Source organism: Dipteris shenzhenensis, chromosome 18 (assembly GCF_047967505.1).
Source record: "Dipteris shenzhenensis isolate YYH24624 ecotype China chromosome 18, Dip_SZ_1.0, whole genome shotgun sequence".
Taxonomy (NCBI): Eukaryota; Viridiplantae; Streptophyta; class Polypodiopsida; order Gleicheniales; family Dipteridaceae; genus Dipteris; species Dipteris shenzhenensis.
The window spans coordinates 4884421-4909515 of NC_141613.1; the positions used below are offsets into that span (position 1 = coordinate 4884421).

The 25095-nt window shown below is 45.1% G+C and overlaps 1 protein-coding gene across 2 annotated transcripts in view; it reads right to left on the reverse strand.

Moving 5' to 3' along the window:
- The window catches only part of LOC147890728 (DEAD-box ATP-dependent RNA helicase 14-like), a 44825-nt gene extending 23504 nt beyond the window's left edge, over positions 1-21321 (reverse strand). For both annotated transcript variants that reach the window (XM_087389560.1, XM_087389559.1), the window contains exon 1: positions 20309-21321. In XM_087389560.1, the coding sequence (XP_087245686.1) occupies positions 20309-21085 (777 nt within the window). In that variant the 5' untranslated portion in view covers positions 21086-21321. The remainder of the gene's footprint in view (positions 1-20308) is intronic.
- Between the last annotated feature and the right edge of the window lie 3774 nt (positions 21322-25095).

Sequence of the window (25095 nt, forward strand, 5' to 3'; positions counted from 1 at the left end):
TCTCATACAGATCCTTCGGAATGGTCCACATCTCTACAAACGTGTGTAAAAAATCCTAGATTTATTATATTTAGAAATGTGCTAAGGAACAGAAAGGAGACTAAAATAGCAGAAAACAAGGAATAATTGTATTGCTTGAGTGTCTGTAGTATCTGTAGTGTCTCATCCATACAATTGGGCCTCTCTTATATAGAGAGTGAAGAGTCACACATGAAAAGGTGTGTACTCCAAAGTGTATGTGCATGAAGAGGTGTGTACCCCTTGTGAAGGGTGTGACCCTTGATGAGAGGGTACATTACAATAGAAGTGTCTCTTCCATAGAATGTCTCTTGTGAAGGGTTGTGCCTCATAGGAAATGTCCCGTCGAAAGGGCATACCCTTCCACAAGTGTCCATTCATCAAACCATCCATAAGTCTAGATATAGAGAAAGGAATGCGTCACAGATCGTGACATCCCCTCCCACTCAAAATAAGACCTTGGTGGAGATAATGAACTGATGTAGAAAATATCACGGTAAATTTTAAAAATACTGCTGTAAAATGTCAGGGTACTGCTGTAAGTCTTCATCAAATTGCCAAGTAGCGTCGGAGTCATCCAGATCTCGCCAAAGAACAAGGAATTCCGTGATAAGTCGATGTCAAGTCTCTCGATGTCGATGGTCCAAAATACGCTCCGGAATAAGGAGAACACAATCGTCTTCGATTTTTGGGACATAATCATCTACATGAGGAACTGCTTCATCGCTTGGAATGTACGTCTTTAGCCAAGAAATATGAAATGATGTCGAATGGATTTTACCCCATGATGGTGGTAATTCCAATTTGTAACTTAAAGATGAATTTTTCTTGACGATCTGGAAAGGTCCATAGTATCTTGGTCGCAACTTAGGAAACACAGACTTAACCGTCTTATAGCAATGTGGGGCTACAAATAATAGCACCATGTTACCAGTGTTAAATTCTAGGTGACGCCAATGTTTGTTGACGTTGATACGCTCTTGCGCTTTTCGCATATGATCCCTGACTTAAAGTAGAATGTCTTGCTTTTTCTTGAACTAGTTGATCAGCTAGGGCCACTCGATGTTGAACAAAATTCGTTGCTACAATCGGAGTGTGTCCATTAGCTGCTTGGAATGGAGTCATGCTGATGGCACTATGGAAAGAGTTATTATAAGCAAACTCAAGGAGTGGTAGATACTCTTCCCAAACTGCTAGGCGTGACTGAATATAATGTCGAAGCATTTCTTCCAGAACTTGGCTCTCTTTCAGTCTGGCCATCTGATTCTGGATGGTAGGCTGAACTGAACAGTAGAGTAGTTCCCAAAGATTCGAACAGTGAAATCCGGTAAACTTAGATCTCTGTCGGATATGATATTCTTGGGCAATCCATGGTGTCGGAAGATGTGTTGTATGAAGAGTTTGGCTATGTCTAGAGCCTGTGCACTACTTTTGCAAGCAACAAAGTGTGGCATTTTGGACAATCGATCAACAATTACCATACTCTGAGTATTACCTCAGGAGGATCGTGGTAGTGTTACAATGAAATCCATGGAAATACTTTCCCACCTTTCGGTTGAAACTGGAAGAGGTTGAAGAAGCCCTGTTAAAAGTCGTTGGCTTGCTTTCATTTGTTGACAAGATAAGCAAGATGTAATCATTTTGATGATGTCACTTTTCATCTGAGGCCAGTAGTATGTTGCACTCAGTAACCGATAAGTCTTGTTGATGCCTGGATGGGCAGCATAAGGAACTACATGATGCTCTTTTAGCAAAAGACGTCGAACATCCTTGTCATGTGGCACACAGACGCGATCTTGATAATACAGAAGGTGATCTGTATAAGAATAGGATGAGAAAATCTTCTGTTCAGAAGTCGAAGGTTGATCTTTTGAAAGAACTTCTATTGCTGTGCCGAAGTCTTTATCATTGAAATACTTCCCTTTGAATGAATTCGGAACATCCACAGATAATGTAGAGATTATCATAGTTGATGCTAGAGTTAACCTGCTGAGAGCATTTGCAACTACATTGCGTAGTCCTGGAATGTACTCAATGGTCATGTGAAAGTTGGCCAGAAACTCAACCCAGCGTGCTTGTCGAGCGTTCATGACTGGCTGAGTAAAGATATACTTTAAAGAGTGATGGTCTGTCTTGACCACCGAGTCGGCTCCCATGAGATAATGTTTCCAAGAGCGATAACCATATACAACGGCAAGAAACTCCTTATCATAAACCAGATATCGGGTTTGGATATCAGAATGTTTATGGCTATCAAAAGCAATGACTCCGCCTTCTTGCATCAAGACTGCTCCTGTAGCGATGTCGGAAGCGTTAGTCATGACCTCAAATGGAAAGTTTGGGTCAGCAATAGCCATAACTGGTGTGATAGTGAGTGCTTGCTTGAGTTGATGGAAACTATACTCTGTTTCGGGACGCCATTGAAAAATTGATGTGCTTTTCAATAATTCGGACATAGGAGCTGCGATTTCGGAAAACTGATAGACCTTTGTATGGTAGAAGTTTGCCAATCCGAGAAAAGAGCGGACATCATGAACAGTCTTACGAGTAGGCCAATTTCGGATTACCTCGACCTTCTTGGAATCCACAGAGATGCCTTGAGCTGAAATAACATGTCCTAAATATTTGAGTTGGGTCTTGAAGAACTCACTCTTCTCAATGTTGATGTAGAGAGAATTTGCGCGGAGAACTTCAAAAACTTGGTGAAGATGTTGTTTGTGCTCATGTAGGGATGTGCTGAAAACGAGGATGTCATCGAGATAAACGATGACTAACTTATCGAGGAAGGGCCTGAAGATGTCGTTCATTAGTGTCATGAATGTGGTCGGGGCATTGTTTAACTCAAAAGGCATGACCAAACATTCATATTGTCATTACTTTGTTCGAAAAGCTGTCTTGTACTCATCGCCTTGAGAGTATGCGAATTTGATGATAACTTGAACGAAGATCAATCTTTGAGAATTATGTTACGTGTAGAAGTTGATCGAAGAGATCATCGATGCGAGGCAATGGATACTTGTTTTTTAATGTGAGCTTGTTGAGGGCTCGGTGGTCGATGCAGAGGCGCATTGACTTATTCTTTTTTTCCACTAGTAGTAGAGGAGATCCGAAAGGGCTACGACTGGGCCGAATGTGACCTTTGTCGAGTAGTTCGGTCACCTGTCTTTGAATTTCTTCATTTTGAGTGTAAGAAACCCGATAAGGAGGTTTCGACGGTAGATTACTGAGGGGAATAAGTTCGATTGGGTGATCCACTTGTCGTCCAGGTGGTAACTGCTTTGGCAATTTCTATGGAAAAATATCCAGGTAGGGCTGGAAAAAAGGTTGTTTGAAGTATTCAAGAGGATCCTTTGTTGGTGTCTCCTCTACTGCCGTAACCAACAGAAGTGAAGTCTTTACTTAGCATTTACGAACCCACTTCTTTACTTGTAGGGTAGAGGCAATTGGGTTGAAGGAGAGTCCCTAGAACCAGTAAGCTCAATAAGTTTTCCCTGGTAGACAAACTGGATAGTATGGCTGCGAAAACTGATTGATGGATCATAGTCGTAGAGCCACTGTTGTCCAAGTATGACATCGTACCGAGAAAGAGGCATGATGTCGAAGTTCAACTTGTCCGTATAGCGTTAGATGCGAAAAGACAAGTTTTTAATCCTGGTGTTGCACAAGAAGGTAGTTCCATTTACGAGTTCAATCTGATAGTCGATGAGACTAGGACTGGTGGTTAACCGAAGTTTGTCGACCATAGCACTAGCTAGGAAGTTATGAGAGCAGCCACTGTCGATGAGGATAGTGACCGTTGTTCCACGAATCGATCCTTGAACAAAAAGTACTTGAGTGGCCAAGGAAGATCCGGGATTGCTGCCAAGGCTCAGGTGGATGGTATTTGCCATTCGAACAGCTTTGCCTTTCTTGTCTTGTGCTGAAGTAGCAACTTCTGTTTGGGAAGTGCTAGGTTCTATATTGGAATTTTGCTTTGGTCTCTTGGGACAATCGAACCACCTATGGTCGCCTGTACAGATGATACAAAGTCCTTTTGTGCTGGAGTTGTTCTTCTATTTAGTGGCCGCACCTTTATGTTGGGGATGACGGTAACATATGATTTCTGAGACTTGTGGGGATCTTGAGACTGTCGTTGACCTTGATTACCCGAGTTTTTTCTAAACCTGGGGTTATCTTGAGGGCGAGCACCTTTGGCCATAGTAGAGTTCTGTGTTCGATTAGCACTCTGCTTTCCTGTGTTTTGAGAATCTGTTATGCGCTCTGCGTACGCAATAGCGCCAGCTGTGGTGGTGATGTTTGCTTTAAGGACATCAATGCGTAAAGAGGGATTTAGGCCTGAGATGAAAGCATGAAGGCGATCATCATCAGTTAACCCATCAATCTCCAGCACCAATGTGGTGAACTGAGAGATGTAGGAAGACAGGGAGCCTGTTTGCTCCAACTGTAGGAGTTTTGAACGTGTCTGGAAGTCCGCATTGGCAGGTATGAACTGCTTACGGAGCACGTGTTCAAAACGTTCCCATGTTAACACACTTATGCCGTCCTTTAAGCGTCTTTGCCACCATAGAAAAGTTGTATCCTTAAGGAGGGAGGCTGCCAAGGCAATCTTTTTGCCTTCAGAGAGGTCGACACTATCAAAGTACATGCGCAGTTTTACGAGCCATTGGTCAACTGTTCGACGATTTCGTTGACCAGAGTAGGCTTCCGAAAGTTTGATGTCAAGTCTTTTAGTTTTGGAAGCTTGGAGTAAACGGTAGACGGCACGGAGTTCAGTGCGCTCTAGTTTGTACCATTCCTAGAAGAAGATTCAGGCTGCTCCCTGAGGTTGCTCATGTTGGAGGAGGCAAGCGAGGCAGGATGGAACCACCCGTGGAAATCTGGTAAAGGAGGTCCTGTCTGAGGTAACACTGGTGATGCCAAAATGGGTGTTACTGCTCGTGAGAGTACAGGGGTAGGTTGCAGAGTCCACGAATCTGAGAAGGGATAAGGAGCTGCTGTCGGAAAAAGGGGATATCCAGGAGAAGGAGTGCCTTCAGAGTGTAAATACTGTCTTAGGGAAGGTACAACCTGTATAGGAGGATATCGGGGAGCTGAAGGAAGTGGAGAGTACCCTGGAGATGCTGAAGCTGAGGGGTAAAATTCTCTCCAAAGATGGACAGCAAACTCGTGAGGAATATCGGGTTCTAGGTATCTTCGTGTCTCGTGGAACACAACCTAGACTGTAATGAGGAAGTAATGTAACTGAGGTGCCTTCCACAAAAGGTATAGGATGTGGTCCAAATCACTAGGAGGGCACGTGACACAGAAGACCCACAATGCAATAGCTTCGAAATAGGCTGGTTGTGCAATCTGAACACGATGTTGTGTGGTAGATGATGCCTGAGGTGTCCTTGAAGGGACGGGTGAATTACTAGGGGTTTCCATGCTTTAAGGAAGCGTCTTTCATTTGCTGTAATTTGATAATGACAAGAGAATCCTTAGAAGTAGACCGGACAGAATCCACCTAGCATTGATTTAATCTGCCAATTTGTTGCGTAGAAAAGGCCTGCAGATTTCTATCCGGAGGTCCATGTTGCAGTGGTTGGCGAGGAGCAGATCTGGGCCTGGCTGGTCCGGATTGGAAAACAAGAACAGGACGCATTTAACAGGCTGTCTTCATCGCGATAGGAGGCTGAACCGCTGCTGATCTGGGAGGTAAGGTGGCGAAACAAAGGGGGGCAGGCTGTCTATGGCGAAACAGGCTGCAGCTTCCAATGCTGTATCGTGATAAAGACTGACGAAACAGGTTGCAGGTTTCCAAGGGCTGTATCACAATAGAGGCTGGCGAAACCAGGCTGCAGGCTTCCAAGGATGATTTGCGGCAGCAATGGCAGGGACTGGCGCTGATCTGGCGCTGCAGGCTGGCAGTGAACTAGGGCCGAAAACTGGCGAGGGCAGGGCAGCAAACCGTCAACGGGAAGGGGCTGCAGGCAAGGGGTAGGGCAGCAAAACGGCGAGGGCAGGGGCTGCGTAGGGAGGCAGACCTCCTTAACGAAATTTGTACGGGCGTTGAAAATGGAGCGTCCCTTTTGTTTTTCGTTTGTGGCTGCCTATGGTAGGTGGTTGCCCAAAAAATTAAAGGGTGGGTTTATTTAACCCTTGGGTAGTCTAGGGTTAGACCTAAGGTATGGGGCTGGGTTTTTCCTTTTTTAGCCCCTCTAGGTACCCTTTTTTTTTATAAGGTGCTTGGTTCCAAAAGGTGTGCCTATTCGAAGGGGTGTGACCCTTGGAATAGGTGTACCTTTTCATGAAGGGGTGTGACCCTGTTTTTAAAAGGGGTGTCCCCACATGAAGAGGTGTGTCCTTTTTTCCACGATGGGGTGTGTCCCTTGGGTGAGGAGTCAAAACTCTTCATCAAAAGGTGTGTCCGATGGTGGAAAAGGTGCGTCCCTTGGTTTTGGGACAGCCCAAGCACATGAAAAGACACGATTTTTGTCGTGTCCATTCACATCAACTCGTGATGTGTGGGAGATGGAGAGGCCATTGATGACTTTAGGCAGGGTTGGCGCTAAAAATTTTTACGCTCATTCTCTCCATCTCTTCCATGCACAATGTGCACGCATATCCTTCTAGCAGAAAGAGATGTATCAGATAGGTGCTAGGAGGTGGGGGGCATTTCCTACAAGCAGGAGCGAAATTTGCTCTCATACCACTGTAAGAAATCCTAGATTTATTATATTTGGAAATGTGCTAAGGAACAAAAAGGAGACTGAAATAGCAGAGAACAAGGAATAATTGTATTGCTTGAGTGTCTGTAGTATTTGTAGTGTCTCATCCATACAATTGGGCCTCTCTTATATAGAGAGTAAAGAGTCACACATGAAAAGGTGTGTACTCCAAAGTGTATGTGCATGAATTGGTGTGTACCCCTTGTGAAGGGTGTGACCCTTGATGAGAGGGTACATTACAATAGAAGTGTCTCTTCCATAGAATGTCTCTTGTGAAGGGTTGTGCCTCATAGGAAGTGTCCCGTCGAAAGGGCATACCCTTCCACAAGTGTCCATTCATCAAACCACCCATAAGTCTAGATATAGAGAAAGGAATACGTCACAGATCGTTGACAACGTGTCAACCATCTGGATGTGAGGAAGCACAGAGTGCCGTAGTCCCTATGATCAATGCAAGGCACGGGCATCTCTATCTTCCCAAGCTTCAAGCTCGTCTCCATCTACAGGCATGAGTATCTTCCCATGTTTGCCCATCATATCCTCTGGCTTCACCTCCATTCCCATTGTCAATTTCCACAGCTTCCAAGCCATTATATGACTCCGGATCTTCACATTCCAAATCGGGTAATTTGACCCATCCAGTTTCCCAGACTCTCTAAAGTTAGGGATGATGAAAGAAAGAAATCTAGGGGAGGAGGAAGGGAGAGCAAGGGCCAAAGAGGCTGAAGAGATCAACATCTCTGCTGCTAAGCCACACACCAAAGTCGAACAAACTCAACCTTCAGTAGACCAGAACTCTGAACACACCTGAATGAACCTAAGTCACCCTCCTTTGCAAGGGCACTGTCCTCACTCGTGGAAGTCGATTCCCAAGAGCTTATGAATCAGGGTCGTCCTTCAGCAAGGTCCCTGCCTTCAGGCTCTCACACCTATGAGCCTCCTACTTGGGCTCTGCTACCATGTTAGAAGTCGAACAACAGATGGTAAGCACAGCGGAAGACTGATAGAATAGCCCAGGAGCTCACACAGTGTGGTGTGGGGTAAGGAATCACAAACTTCTTAACTTGATGTGCATCAAATAGATTGCACACTCATCAATAGACAATAAACCAGCCAGATATAGACACCACAAAATAATGTTTCCGTGCAAAGCTATGGACACAATACAAAAGAGATAGATCCAAAGTCCCACCAATGGTATGGTCCTCTGATCTTACCACAAGGATCTGCCGGCTTGAGCCTAGGTGCTCCACCTCGAGCATCTGTAGACTTTTTGTTCAGAATGATCTTCTCAACCTTGCTGCCCTGTGTCAGCCTAGGTAGGCAGCCCTCTATGAGCTAAGTATGCAGCTCCTCAAGCCTAGTCATAGGCCCAACTCGTGCTGCTCTGCTGCTCCTTCCTGCTCCAGAAGATGAGTAATGAGGGCTTGGAGGCCCTCCTTTTATAGGCCCTTCAAGGGGCTTTAATTAAACCGACCAGCCAGACCTAATCTGGCCGACTAGACTGGCCGACCTGATCTGTCAAAAACCGACTGGGTTGGCTGGTCCAACCAGCCCTATAGAAGGGCCTTTGACAGGCCCTTTTGGGCTGATGCTGCCTTTGTGCCTTCTGTCAGGCCCGATGCAGGCCCTGAGCCTGCCTAGAAGCCTGTCCATCCCAGGCGCATCTGTCCCAGGTTCATTCTGCCATGTGCGGCCATCATACAGCCAGTGCTCGCCTCTGTCTCAAAGCCACTGATCTTCTCCTGGACCTGCTTCTGCCAGTCGCCTTTGTTGGAGATAAGTGCACACTAAGTGTACTATTTCCTAGTCTACATTTGTCTAAGTCTAAGTCTAGTCTTTATGTCTTGAGTGTGTGCCATGTGGCACTTCTACAATTATCCCATAAGCACTCTTGCTTTATGTCTTGTACTTTGGCCCATATATTCAATGGGTCACATCATTCTAATCTATCAGTCTAGCTTGTGTCTTGTCTACACTCTTCTCAAGGTATTTCTAGTCTTTCAGTCTTGTTATTTCATTTCCAGTTTCTAGTTCTAGTTCTTGATTTCATATTCCAACATGGTATCAGAGCTAGATTGATCCCTCTTCTCTCTCCTCAGTCTGCTGTAGCCATAGCTGCCTCTTCTCAGATTTCTCCCCCGCTCAGCTGGTCGCCATCTTCATCTTCTGCCCGTCTTCTCCACGCTGCTGCCGTTCCTGCTGCCGCTGTAGATCTGCCCGCCATCTCTCTTCCAGATCTGCGCGCCAGATCTGCACGCCATTGCGCTGCCAGATCTGCTGCGCAGTTCCACTCTCTACCAGATCTGCACGTCAGATCTGCGCAGATCTGGCGCTGCTGTAGCTCCCGCTCCTGCTGTCGCTCCTGACAGATCAGCGCCGTCCGTACAGGCATCCGTACTCCGCTGTGACCGTACGCCGTCTGTACTTCGACGTCGTCCGTACGTACCTGCACCCGTTGTACCAGTTCAGGTGGCCTCTACTGCTGCAGATCTGCCTGCCATTTCTGTCCTGATTTCGTGAGCTGAAGAAGCTGCCCACGACTTTCTGAAGCTGCTGCCCGTACCTTTTCTGTTCGAAATAAAGGAGGAGCTGAAGCTTTTTTATCTCTGCCCAACCTGCATTCAGTTCTGCATTCAGTTCTTGCTAAGGTACTGTACATTGTCTCTTTCAGTTTGCTGAGTAGTCCTTTTTAATCCTCATATCTGCAAACTGCTGGTTCCTCCTACTTCGATGGGCTGTCATATGCTATGGCCCTGACAAAGTGGTGAGAGAACCGGCCTCTGGGATCTCTTCCTCTCATTTATTTTCTGCAATATTGTAAGGGAATAGACACTGCCCTTGCATCCTAGCAAGAGGTAAGACCTTCCCACATGGCATCTTCCTCTCATTCTCTCATATCTATCGACAAATTCAATGGGTCCAACTTTCATACTTGGCAGATCAAAATCAAGTGCCATCTTATGAAAGAAGGCCTTTGGGACATTGTTCACCGTGATGCTCCCGAAGGTCCATCTGAGCAAGTTGTTGCTGCCAAGAACGACAAAGCCTATGCTATCATATTGCTCGGCCTTGGAGATGATTACATTCATCACATCTCCGACATACAGTCTGCTCCTCAAGCATGGATCACTTTGGACACTCTTTTTGGAGCCCGATCTAAAAACTCTAAGATTGCACTTATGATCTCATTCTTTGATCTACATATGCAGGAAGGAGCTACTATAGCCTCTCATGTCAATTATCTTCGCAGTCTTATGGTTCAGCTTGCGTCAGTCAAGTCTCCCATCTCCGAAGATATTGCTATTGCTGTGCTTCTCAAAAGCTTACCTGACTCCTATGCTACTCTTGTCACTACCTTCAAGTATCATAATAATCCTTCTCTTGAGGGTATCATCAATGCTCTCCAAGAGGAAGAAAGAACTCAACAACGAAAGGTAACTGACACTGCATTTTTAGCAAAGAAAGGAAGTTCTAAGGTAAGAAAGCCTTGCACCCATTGTGGCAAAACTAATCATGTGGAGAAGGACTGTTTCAAGGCTCATCCATGCACCATTTGTGGCCGTGATAATCACCGGGAGAGGGACTGCTACTCCAAAACCTCTACATCAGCTCCTGTATCCACCTCAGCTCATGTGGTGCTGATCCATACTCCCACATGGCTCCAGGTACTTCTCTAGATGTGCTGCCCATATGACAGCCATGATGCTGTTCATTGATGTCCATGTGGCAGCCCCATTGCTGTCCTTTGTGACCACCACCATGGGGGTCCCCGACCATGGCATAAAGGGAGCATGGCGTGTTGGGAGAGACCCCAACCGAGAGCAGCCCCTAGTCATTCGCTTCAGAGATTCACATGCTCGACTAGCGACACTCCGATGCCGAGCCGCTCTACGAGAGCATCCCACCCTGTAGATTTGACACCACTACAGATTGAGGAGCGACGAGTTCTTTTGCAGCAGCGGGATGTTGCCCGCAAGGAGGGGAAGTGGGCTGTGGTCCGAGATGGTAGGTTGTTGACCGACACCTGTCGGGCTCCCACCCGTACCCCCTAAGGGGACGGGGCCTATAAGACTCAGGTTTCCAAGACCCTAGCCTGCACCATTTGGAACTTTAATGGTACCTTATGGTCAGACCCAAGGAACTTCTCGGAGTCTTATACAGGACGAGACATAGTCTTTTACACGGAGACACACCAGAGTGTTAGGATAAGTATGATCAAGGGCTTGCTCTATGGTGCATGTGTGCATCTAGGGGAGTCACATGTGTGTTTGTGTGTGTTGTAAAGGCACATCAAGTGCTATGATGTGTCTAGTGTGTGACCTAAGTGATGATGTAAGACAAAGGCAATCCCACTGATGTAGTGATTGATTCCCACTGATGTAGGGGCTGATTGCCACTTATGTAGGGAAGGTATTACCTTCTCCCCCTTTCTATAAGAGAGAGTCATCTCTCTCACAATCCATAATAGAGAACTACAATCTTTCTTTCATTGTGCTCTCACACCTCTTGCAAGATGCATCTATTCTATCCTACGGGATTCTACACAGAGTATCAGAGCATTAGGTTCTAGATCTAGCCTAGCCTAGCATTAGATGCTATCTCTAGCATAAACTACAAGCTTCTTCATCTTCTCCATTTTTCCTCCTCCTTCCCAAAATCTTTGAGAGCTCTGTTCTTTGCCTTCAAGCGACCTTTGCCCAAACCCTTTGAGCTGCAAACTCCTCACGTATGGGCGAACTTCCAGCTGCAAGCATTCAGAGAAATTTCGACTGTACACGCAACGCCAACACTCACTCTCTGACGAAATTTCGTGCAATGCCGCCTCTGTACTTACCTATCTGAAAATTCCTCTGAGCCCGTGCTAAACGACACTGAGGGCAAGCTGCTGCTGAAATCTGAGCTCATTTGGACAAGAGATGGAGGAGAAAACGATGAAAAACCAGTCTGTCTTCTCAAGCCTGGCTATGGCGACCTGGCGCAACATTTCGCCCCTCCTTGCTGGTAGCCCTTCTCTGGTATAAGGCCCTTCTTCCTGCATAAAAATCCCCTTGAATAAAGCTATGAGCTGTGAGAATTGCACCCTCCAAGTTATGGTCTCTGTTTTGGACAGTTTTGACAATGTTGTGAGTTTGATGCTACATTAAATGCTACTTTAGCATTTCTAATGTTTTAAAGTGTTGAATAGCATCAGTACAACTGTGGCTACAGCTTTACTTTAAGCTGCTATACCTGGATTTGCTTGGAATACTTTCATTTAGCCACCTCTATGAAGCATGCAAGTGAAAGCATCATTTCCATTATGATTTGTAGTATGGAATTTGGTTACAAGTCTTTGCTACTCTAAATGCTTTGAAGGATTATTTTTTATTGCTCATATTTTCATTTGTACGGCACTAGACACTACCCTCGGGTAAGACCTTGCCATGGAAGCTAAGACCTTTTCTGATAAGTTTAATGGGACTAGTTTCCATACTTGGCAAACAAAAGCCAAGTTTATGCTTATGACAAAGAAGATATGGAATGTTGTGAATGGAAAGAAGAAAAAGCTAATTGGTTGATCAAAGACAAGAAGGACTACTTCAACAACAAAGCAAATATGCCTGAAGGAAGAACTCCATCAGCAAATGAAGAAAATGAAGACTATGCTTTTTAAGCACTTTTTTGTTTATCATCACTTGGTCAAATTTTGAGGTTCTCTGCCTGGAGTAGTACTCCAAAAAGAATATGTTATGTAAATCACCTCTGGTCACCATATGATGTAGATCATGTGATATGTGTTTTGTCTATCCCATTTCTGTGAACCTCACACCCTTGGGAACCCTTGCTAGCATGAGATCCTACCCATAGATATATCCTTGACCACCATGAGATGGCATGAGAAACTATGAGACTAGATGTATGCTTGACACTGCAAGAGGCAAACCCTTGAGGAAGGGTATGTTGGGATAAGTATGATCAAGGGCTTGCTCTATGGTGCATGTGTGCATCTAGGGGAGTCACATGTGTGTTTGTGTGTGTTGTAAAGGCACATCAAGTGCTTTGATGTGTCTAGTGTGTGACCTAAGTGATGATGTAAGACAAAGGCAATCCCACTGATGTAGGGATTGATTCCCACTGATGTAGGGGCTGATTGCCACTTATGTAGGGAAGGTATTACCTTCTCCCCCTTTCTATAAGAGAGAGTCATCTCTCTCACAATCCATAATAGAGAACTACCATCTTTCTTTCATTGTGCTCTCACACATCTTGCAAGATGCATCTATTCTATCCTACGGGATTCTACACGGAGCCCAGAGCGTCCACTACCGATAGTCAGTGGCTACACATGGGAGTCAACCTTCAGGGATGAGACGAGAAATACAGGAGTCGTCTGAGGATCAAGCGGGGTCGCAGTATTGCACAGATCTTCCCTCGCTCGAGCCATCTCCATTGAGAGAAAGGACGCACACTCCCAATTCATGTGGATCCGGATCCGACGCATAGACACCCGTGACCTTTTCATAGCAATATGCTACTTCGCACCAGACACATCCCACTTCGGCAGAGTGGCACGAGAGGAGGGTGAGACATCGCCATATGCACCCTTACATCAGGATATCCCAAACCTTTCAGCCCGTGGGCAAGTTCTCCTTGTTGGGGACTTCAACGCCAAGATGAGCACGCACCAGGCACCACTCCGGTACTTCCGAGAAGACTCTATCATGCTACCAGACATGGACCTAGACGGAGCAGGTATGACCAGGACCTCATCGGACTGACACGGGCCTGATACACCATATGGACACGCGCTCCTTGATCTGGGCAAGATGCATGATCTCATCATCTACAACGGGCTTGACCTATGGCCCTCCTCAGGTGGTTTTACTTGCTTCCCACACGGGGGGGCACTAGTGTAGTAGATTACATCATGGGATCCCCTACCTTCACTTCATGTATCACCGACTTCACCGTAGCACCACTTCTCCAGGAGTTGATCACACATACCTATTCTTCACTATCGCCACCCCACGCTTAGCCACACCACACACAGCACATAGGAAGCACGACACCTACCACAAGATACACTTTGATCACAACCTCTCACCGGCCTGCTTTGGATGCCTAAACAAACTCCTAACCTACATCGATCACATGCCACTCATAAAGGACCGTGCTGCCCTGATTAGTCGCACACTCTACGAGACTGTCCTCCAAATCTTTCTCCACACCACACAATCCACTAGACCACCACCTCTTGGTTATGTACCCTGCAACAACTGGTACGATGCGGAGTACAAGGCTTATCGCCGACAACTCCGACTTGAAACCAGATGTCACCTCCCGGACACACCAGACACGGTACACAAGTACCGACGTCTCGTATGTTGGAAGAAGCAAACATTTCTTCGTCGAAATGAGGAGCTGCTGAACATCTTGTACAACAACAACTCTAAGGATTTTTTGTAGAGATTCCTTGAGCGTAGGTCTCCATCACCCCTCACCGACACGAGAGTCTGGCACACGTATGCACACCATCTTTATGATGTCCCACACCAGCCCGCTCTAGATCTCACACACCTTAGCCCACCACTTGCACGTTGTTCACCAGAGGGGGAGTCAAGGACGTGACATTGAAATTGCACAATGGCCGAGCGAAGGATCACAAGGGGCTATGCACTAGGTTTATCGCATATGGGATCGACACGTTAGCTCTGATCCTAGCAAAGCTATTCAATGACGCTGTTTGCCTCCGCTTCCCCCGCACTTGGACACTCAACACTATCACCCCCATCCACAAGGCAGGGGAACCCATGGACTCGAGAAACTACAACACTATCATGATTGGACATGTGATGTCCAAGATCTATGCAGCTGTATTGGATGCGTCGGTCAACCTGTTCGCAGAGATGAGAGGGCTCAGAGCAAAGGGTCAGGCCGGTTTCAAGCGAGACCATGGGACTATGGATCACATACTCACACTCAGAAGTGTCATTGAGGATCCCAGATCACGAAAGGAGAGGGTATATTGCTACTTCGTGGATTTCCGCAAAGCCTTTGACACAGTACCTCGAGCTCGTCTCATCACACGCCTACAGACACTATTCTCATTGAACTTCCAATTTGGGGGTTAGGGTATTTTTCTTTGAATTCATCGATGACCACCTACTTCTTTTGATCATCTTGATACCACCAATCAATATCAATGCCACTCTTGAAGCGGTGGCTCATCAACCGCCTCATGGTGGCCATCACTGCTTTGCCCTTTTTATCTTTTATTATCTCTCCGGCAGCCGTGATTTGATAAGGAAGGTCCTTAACTGGATAAGGACTCATGGTAGTAGTGGTAGAGTCAGAGTGAGTGGTATTTGTGCGAGTCCTTCCGGAGCGAGGAGTAGCAGTGGGAGTACGAGAGGCCAGGGACCTGACTCATACTAGGTCTCAAGACCAAGTGGAGACCTGTAGGGATGTGAGTGTGCTAAGAAGGGAGACCTCATGCTTGCACTACTTGTGCCACGGAAGTACAAGGCTAGAAATATGGATGTGTACATGACACCTTTGATAGACGAGTTATAGATCTTATGGAGCGGGGAAAAATACCTTCTGCTAGACCATCTCACGCGTGGAGGTCAACTTGATCCACCACCATCATATTTGAAGGCAAGTGACTGGATTCAGGCTTGGAGGGCGAATGGAGAGGAACCTCCTCCTGGTATGAAGAGGCTATCGATCTTTCACAAGCTTCCTTATTGGGGTCAGTTACAAATCAATCATCTCTTGGATCCCATGCATATCTTCAAGAATGTGGGGGCTACTATTTGGGCACACTTGATTTGATTAGGAGATCATCTGGGCAATCATGGCACTTTATGAGAGTCTCAGGCCGAGTTCGGACAGATGCAGGTTGGACAGATGAGATCTTGAGTACCATAGAGGTCAAACAGGGTTGTCCCTTATCACCAACCCTGTTTGGCCTCTACATCGATGAGCTTGAGACTTTCATGGAGGCGTTCGGAGGGACCGGTCGCTCACTTGCCGGGATCATCATCAAGATTCTTCTTTATGCAGATGACGTGGCACTCTTGTCGTCCACACCCGAGGGACTCCGACACCTGGATGCACTGTAGGCTTTTTGTTTATCCCATGATTTAGAGGTCAACCTTGGCAACACCAAGGTCAAGATCTTTAACACCTCTCGAGCAAACATGCAAAAAGCAGTTCACTTTCGGTGGGTCACCAGTTGAGATCGTATCCTCATACACTTACTTGGGGGTCAACTTCTCCAGCCCGATCTTCACGATGAGACCAGCGATGTAGGCCAAACTGAGTAGGGGATACGCCTCACTGGCTCGGCTACAAAGACAATGCTTCCACTCCCACTTCCAGGACCCTCGGACCAAGGCTCTTCTCTTCAACTCCTTGGTCCGACCAACCAGTATGTATGGCAGCCCTCGTTGGGGACCTGACATGTCAGAGATAGAGTGGACACGGGTGGAGCACCTGCAGATCCTCATGATCTCACGAATGATCCAGGGCCACCCACCAACCCGATCAGGCCACACACCAACCAGGTCATTCGAGAGGATCTCCTACAGCTATACACCTTTAAGACCGAGGGAGCTTCCAGTGAAGCTAAGTTTCTACACAGATTACTGTCTTCGTATTTCGGAGGAGGGATTCATCACACCACCGGGGTACACTGAGCTTCATATGCCTCACTCACTACCGATCTCCATCGGACAGTTTCGGGTATCATCATACCGCCTCCACATAGAGAGCAACAGAGCAGGGGGGATTCCTAAGGAACATCACTTATGCATATTGTGCGACTGTCAGGAGGTTGAGTCGGAGGAGCATTATATTTTTAGGTGCCCAGTGTACTACGAGATCTAAGGTCGCTACCACTACCTCTTCAGAGACTGCTCCGAGCTCCTTTCCAAATTCCTCACCTACCCAGATTAGAGATGCCTCGCAACCTTCATTCAGGAGGGGGATCCGAAACAAGGAGTACTTACTCAGGCGACGGGGCTTGGCCACATCATCAAACACCTCTCAAAGCAAGATCACGGAGTTCTTCCCATTGAGTGACATTGATCGTCCAGTCACTAGCCATAGACGTGACAGAGACCCCGACCCGACGATCGAAGCACGACACACGACATCGAGGGGACACACAGATCACTCTGGGAGACATCACGCCATTGTTTAGACTCGGGATACGTCCCACAGGAGTCACGATGGCTCTGGTCTTGCGTCGAGCCTCGTCCAAGGGACCGAGATGCACGGCACCCCTTGACGGGCGTCAACGTCCCATCATCGGCTATGCACCAGCTAGGGCAACATGACATACGGAGGATTCCGCTCTGCTCCAGTCTTTTTCTTTTCATTGTTACATCCAGATGTATTTGATTATGTATGATCAGACTTAGGATTCAGCACGGGTGATGATGCTCGTTTCAGTAGCTCCACCCTTACCGTGATTTGTATCAGGTTTTCTTTCAATCTCATAGACCCATCGGTCTTCCGAAGACTCTAATAAATTTTATTTCTTTCTTTCTTTTTGTTTTTCTGTGAGGTACTACCCATATGGCAGCCCCCTCTCTATGTTCTTTCCTTTTCTTTGGATGCTCGAGGGTCTTAAATGTCAAGGAAGCTTAAATGATGCATTGAAAAGACATTATAGACTCCAAAAAAAACACACCTGGCTAACAGTTGTTTTGAGTAACTTCTTCACTCATTCATTTAGTTCAAGGTATTGGGAAAATGAAATGAATTAGGGCATATACTTAGATGAATCCAAGAACATTTCCAAACTCATCCTCTAGAAACACAACATAGTGCAGTTTCAATCTCACAATAGTCACTCATAAGATTGAAAACCATAAACTCCATCACGCATAGCAGGGACTAGCTACTATGACATCCCCACTGACGTCATCAATGCCCGACAGTGGGTGTAGACCATAGTCTAAAAATATGCTCTCACACATACAAATCCACACACCCACACATACTTGAGCATCCTTTTATGCAAAGTCTTCGTACTGAGTTTCAATCGGCACTCCGGAGGTGAAGGGCAAACTCAGCCATGACCAAGGCTAGCACTAAAGGAGAAGGCTAATCAAAAAGTAGTCCAAAATCTCTTCATTCAAGCTACAACTGCTTGTGAAGTCTAAACGATTTCATTTTAGTCTCTCCCAAACGAGCATCTAAATCTAGCTGATAGGGCAGCGCACCATTTAAGATAGAAAGAATTATCACAATACCAGCAGGCCACAACTTGGACGAAAACTTCACGAGGTGAAATCTGCATGTCCACTAATACGGCAAAAGCATATACCTAGATGAATCCATGAGCATTCCCAAGCTCATTCTCTAAAAACACAACATAGTGCAGTTTCAATCTCACGATAGTCACTCATAAGATTGAAAACCATAAACTCCATCACACATAGCAAGGACTAGCTACTATCACATCCCCACTGACGTCATCAGCGCCCAACGGTGGGTGTAGACCATAGTATAAAAATATGCTCTCACACATACAAATCCACACACCCACACATACTTGAGCATCCTTTTATACAAAGTCTTCGTACTGAGTTTCAATTGGCACTCTAAAGGTGAAGGGCAAACTCAGCCATGATGAAGGCTAGCACTAAAGAAGAAAGCTAATCAAAAAGTAGTCCAAAATCTCTTCATTCAAGCTACAACTGCTTGTGAAGTCTAAACGATTTCATTCTAGTCTCTCCCAAACGAGCATCTAAATCTAGCTGATAGGGCAATGCACCATTTAAAATAGAAAGAATTATCACAATACCAACAGGCCGCAACTTGGACGAAAACTTCACAAGGTGAAACTTGCATGTCCGCTAATACGGCAGAAGCATATACCTAAATGAATCCAGAAACATTCCCAAACTCATCCTCTAAAAACACAACATAGTGCAGTTTCAATCTCACGATAGTCACTCATAAGATTGAAAACCATAAACTCCATCACGCATAGCAGGGACTAGCTACGATGACATCCCCACTGACGTCATCAACGCCCATGAATTAGGGCATGTTGGTAAAAGCAAAAAGTTATCGATTTGTAACGAAAAGAGATGCTACTCTCTTTCCAAAGCCTATCCCTCTTAAGCTACTTAGGCCATGTGACATTGGTTTGCTTACATGTACATTCTGATTTGCAAATATTTAAATGAGCGAGAGGAAAAAGTCGAGACTCGTCATTAGTGCGGTGGTCTCTCCAAGCCAACCTATGATTTGCATGGGCTGCGGGCAAAGATGCGGCAAAAGGCTGCACGATGACAAGTGGTCAGGCCAGAGACTGTGCTGCGGCAGTGTTCATTATTACACCAATGTGCCTTCATGACGTCGGGAAAATTTTCAGCGAGAGCGCGAGTCCGTGCAAAATTCAAATATTCCCCTAGGAGCACATCGCATCGCGGCCCAAAATGGCTCCAAAAATAGTTCCGCGATTGGCTACACCCAAGCAAACGTTGACCCACATGCTGCAACGCAAGCTTACTAGTCTTTTAAATCATCTGGTACCGATTGATCAAATTCAAAAGGTTCATGGATCCTCTCCGACCCTTCCCGCCAACCGGAGCGTAGCTAGAGGTATAAGGAATATCTTGGAAAGGAAATTGCTCCCCGTCATGGCCAACGCCATGCGCTTGGTTAGCTCTCTCACCGAATCAGGATTGAATTCCCAAGGCAAACGAGTAGCTTGACTAATTACTCGTCAAGAATGACATGCGTATATAACAGCTACAGCTATAGAATGTTTCTCCGGAGGAAATCGTTAAGTCTAACAAGAATTGTTGAATACGTGGTATATCCTAGAAAGAGTTGCTTTTCTATCCCATCCAGTCTTAATCAAACTAGGAGTTTCCTTCATTTAAAGTAACTCAGATTTTCATTCGGATCACACCTCCCAGATCTTTTGTGAAAGAGATCCAAAAAGAATAATGAAGCAATGCAAATGACTTATAAGGAGTATGGGGCAATGCATAAAAACTTGTTCCGTTCAAAAATACCATGTCATAATGAAACGAGTTATTTACACGATCCATAAATATAACAAGCGAGAACAAGTTATCCATAAATATAGCAAATGCATGAAGCAAGATTTCTCACCGCTTCAAAGGGAATCCATAAACATTTCCCAGGACAAATTCAGCACAACAATGCTTAATCAGACCAACTACTTGATACATAGCAAGATTTCTAGCCGCTTCAAAGGGAATCCATAAACATTTTCCAGGCCAAATTCAGCACAACAATGCTCTATCAGACCAACTACTTGATACACGTCCAATAAAGGCAGCGGTGTATCACAAAGCAAGAATAAGCGCACTCTAGAAGGGATATAACGCAATGTCATGACGTGAGAGCAAATTTTACAAATGCTGAGGTAAGAATCAGAAAGATCGATAAAGCATATTTGTTGTGGACTCAAAGCCTTTGAGATCTTTTGAGAAAAGAATATACCTTTGTAAGACTAGAATAAGTCCAATCATACAAATTTAGAGTTTTGTTGTTCTAAGGAGAAAAGAAGCCTACTTGCAAAACAAAGAGACAGGGCAAAACACCACCTGTTGCCTTTGTGGGACGGGAAGGGTAGCTAGTTTTGGCTGGACAGGTACATTCACCCCAGCACCACGGTGCAGGTTTCTCGGAGCACTCGCGTGCACATTACCTCCAGAAGCTCCTCGAACTGTTCCTCCAGAGCTACCATGAGTATTCCTGCCACTGCTACCGAATGCATTATCACCCATGTGGAGAGGTCCGCCAGACATTCCAGGCGCAGACCTGGAGCCACTGCTGGACATAGGTCCCAACCTGGGACCAGAGCCCGACATATGCCCACCCGGATGTCCAGACCTTGGACCAGCACCCATCTGTCCACCAGGATGTCCAGACGCATCGTTGCTGTTCTTGCCATACATATTACTCGATAGATTACCTCCTGAGTTATTCGGAACGCTGGCAAAGCTATTCGGAAAACTATTTCCTCCTCCACCTGCCTGCACGCTCCCACCATGCGCATTTCCCCCACCCCCGTAGACGCTCGCCGTCGCGCTTCCCGATGTGCTTGCATTGGTAGAGCCTCTAGCCTCTGCAAATCTCCCGCTCTGGACGTCGGTAGTCCCTGAAGAGTTTCCCCCAGATGCAGCAGCAGCAGGGGGAGGCCCTGCAGGTAGAGGAGGGGCCTGTGGGGGCGCAGGCTTCTCGTACTGAGTGATATTGGTCTCGGTATTCCAGTAATACAAATAGCCGGTGTTCCCGTCGACCAACGCTCTCCATGGAGGGGGAAGCGTGGGATCGACGGGGGCATATCGAGGGCCAGAGCCGGCTGCTCCGTTTACCATGCTGCTTCCAAACGACGAGTTGGTGGAAGAATTGGGAGATGAAAACCGATGCAGAAAGCAATCACTTACTCAGGCTTGAAGAAAAGCCAGATCTTGCAATTGATAAAGGGCGCTGCTGCGGAGGTTCCGAGGGGAGCAAGACGAAGAACCGGCAGCAGCAACGAAACGGAAGGGAAAGGAGGATTGAATGGCATCAGAAAACCCAGAAAGCAGAAGTTTGATGAAAAAAGAGCAGAGGGGATCTAGGGTTTTAGGCAGGAAACTCAGCCGTTAATGGCGGCTCTTATAAACCCTAACCCCTTGGTTAATCCCTACACCCTCATTCAACTCAGGTTGGCTTCAGACCAGACCGCCACAATGGAGGATTCACCGCCACCGCTCTCACCCTGGGCACATGGAGATCTTTTGGCAATGTCCACACAAGGACGGCCATCGGATGTCTGCCGGAGATGCACACGGACTACACAGGCAAGCAAGGGTCGATAGGAGGGAGGTATCCTATCCAATCCAATAGGGGCCCGGGCTATGAGAAAAAAAAATCGACTAGCCCAATAGTCCATGGAGGGAGAGTGAAAAGGGAGAAGGGGGGGGGGGAGGAGGGGATAAATTACTTCAATTAAGGGGAAGGACGAGTTGCCACATGCCCCCCTCTAGAAATTTATGCACCGCCCTGCCCATGCATATAGAGAGAGGCCTCAGAGAGGCTAGCAAATCGGTTAAGCCCTTCGCCATTTCTGCTTCACCGCAAAGCAGCACTCTAGAAAACCGCTAGATCTAAATGAATTGTTGAAAAGGAATATTCACATTGCTCAAGTTTAGCTTTTAATTAATAATTAGTATGTTGTGATTAACAAGATTGCGTACATGCAAGGCCCATCTCCTCTATCTCTGTTTTTTTAGAAGCAAAAAATATGTTGTAATAAGATTACATCATTGCAATTCTAGAGTTCATGTCCCTCCAAAGAGTTGAAACATAGAAAAAGCCACGCATTGAGCTTTTACACTAGAAAAATTGCTAAAACATAAACTTAGACAATCATTTTGAGTCTCGCACAGTCTGCACCATGCCCCTACAATGGCATTCATTAGCAGTTGTTCTCAGAAAATTAGCAACACCATGTCCTTGAAGAGTTGATCATGCTCTTGGTTGAAGATTCTCATAGCATGAGCAAGCAGGTTTTGTTTCTAAATTCAGCATTAGCATCCACTTGATTGAATATAAACTCATGTCTAAAACTCCAAATGATCCACAAGGCATGTGCTCTAACGATGACCTAACAGCCTATTTAACCTTTAGAGGGTCCCCAAGCAAAATGGACTTATGTTAGTTAAGACAGGGTGATCAGGCTGGCAATTGCATAGGATCACAAGCATTATGCATTGAATGGGATGGGCATCCATTTCATACATGCCTGAACTTACTGCTAGTATTTTAGGTTTATCATGCTATAATTGCATGTTGCCATGTGGTAACAATAAACCACATGTCTGCATGGTCTTGGATACGTTTACCATGCAGTAAACCCAAAAAACGATCTCAAGGTGAATTCACTATATGTAAATCCTATGTATCATATGCATTTAAGGAGATTAACTTAAATGTCTCTTGTCTATGGATTTTTCATGAATAGAACACACCCTTTCTCTATTAAAACTATGAATACTCCCTTCAAATGGTACCCTTCTATATGTTTTTGTTTTGAATGGTGCAAAAAAAATAAATTTAATCCCTTTTGTTGAACCACGTGCTATGCTTACATATTTGTGATTGACCCCCTCAAGCACCTCCCTGGAAAACTATGCAATAATTTCTAGACATACCAGATATTTTTTATATACACAAAGTATTTACCTGGTGAACCAGATGGCTTCACCCATTTGAGAGAAATGGGTTTTTTAACATTTAAATTTTGTAAAACAAATTTTTATGATAAGAAATGTTCTTTAAAAGACCTTGGGTTGTAGTAATGTTTATCCATTAATGAGTTGACCACTTGCACTTTATCAACAATAAATACGTGTATGGTTATAGAGCCCTCTTGTTGTTACATGCCCTTCGTAGAATGTGCCACCATGTTGTAAACGAGGACTTGTCATGAGTTATTGTCACTTGATTATCAAAAGATCATGGAGCCATATAAGCTATTGAAATTGATGTTATTTGGCATAAATTTCATTGATTTGAACTAAAAGTGATATGATAATACTTGTTCATGAAAATGCATTCCATTCTACCCATAGGAGCCCAACATTGTATGCTCACTTTTCTGTAGTTTGTTGATAATGTACTTTAACTCTACATTTGCGAGTGCAATACTCATACAAATGGTGTGTGTCATCACATGGCCTTACTAAGGCAAAATCATTCATTTTCACATCTTCATCCCTTGGATTGTCACAAGCTAGCCCAACATAATGATCTTCAAGGCTATCAAGGTCCAATAGCTCAAGGTCTTCCCTTACCTGATTTGCATTATTTTAGCTTGCTCTCTCTCCAAAATGGTCTTCTTGACTCATTTTAGGATTCGATCACTTTGTCCCCATAATCAATTATTAGAGAGATGCATGTTTACTCTTTCACCATTATCCTTTTCAAGCCAAGGCCTCCAATACTCTGCATGCTTCCTCAATCCATAGAATACTAAATCTTTTTCATTTAACTACTCATGTAATAGAATAGCTTTTAGTTGTCTTGTATGGACCATTGGCTTATCATCTGCATCAGATTTCCATATCTTTATACCATGGATTAGTAGCCATTGACTTAACTTTGGATGCATTCATATGTTGGAGATTTGTTATCCATCACTAAGGTAGAAATGAAACTACAATCGATTGGAATGAGCCACAAGCTTATCTTTCCATCACATAGGTAGCTTTAATAATCTCCTTGAAGATTGGAGCTTTTCATATGAGAAATTTTGTAGGCTAATAAAATGCTCCCTTCATTTGTTGTAAATTGTGTGCCCTTCATTTTGTAGAAAATGCTCCCTCTCTCTGTTAACTACAAATGGTGGTCAGCATCCTAATTAATTTTCCTATTCATGTGTTCATCATTCACCTTTGTTATGGGAATTGTGAGTTAGAGTGCCATTCCTAGACTGCTAAATGAAGCAATCACTCAATGGATAGCATGTGCCAATGGTCGGTTTTAATAAATAGAGGACTACATGTATAATGGAAAGGAAACAAGTGCACAAGATGAATGGAATGAGAGAGATGATTTCTCAAGAAAAATAGAATGACAGAAAGCTTCTTTGTATTACGTAGAAAATATTATGCACAAAGGTAAGTACAACTAGCCAAACTCAGCACACCCTCTACTCACAAAAGCAAATGGAGGACCCTGCCTATTTCTCATCCACTTCCTTTTATAAAGCTCCCACTAATAGGTTGTATAAAGTAACCATCTACTCACATTTGCATGTTCTTCCACCTATCCATTAGTAAGATAAGTTCCTATAAGACTAGGGTCAAAATCACTTCTAATATCTTGGCCCCCATCACTCAAAGTGATGCATTCTAGCAACGATATTATTTGGGTTCAATCCATAAAATAGTGAGTCGTGACTTGAGTGAGTAAGTTGCTTTGTGCTTCTCCCAACTAGTGCTTTGTTGCGGTGCATTCATTCATTAGTGCTTTGGTTGGCTTCAAGCCATTGTCATGTGTGTGTTGTTCAATGGCCTCTTTAGAATGTGCATGTTGCCTTGAAGCTTTCCCTTCCCACATTGTCTTGTTGATCCCAAAATTCTACCACACAAAGATGTTGAAAGTTTTCTTGGATATGGGCCAATATATTGACGGCCTACATCATGACTTGGACATATTCATAGTAATATACCTTAACATCATCTCAATGGAAGTCACAATGTCAATGCAAGGGATTGTAGGCAGGGACTTAGTTAATGGCTTCCACTTGTTGATCTATAAGTACTGGGGCATTTGCCGCTTCCGTCACCTTGCTCTTTCACCACGAGGTTTTTGTCCTTGTTTTCTTTGGGTGTTTTTC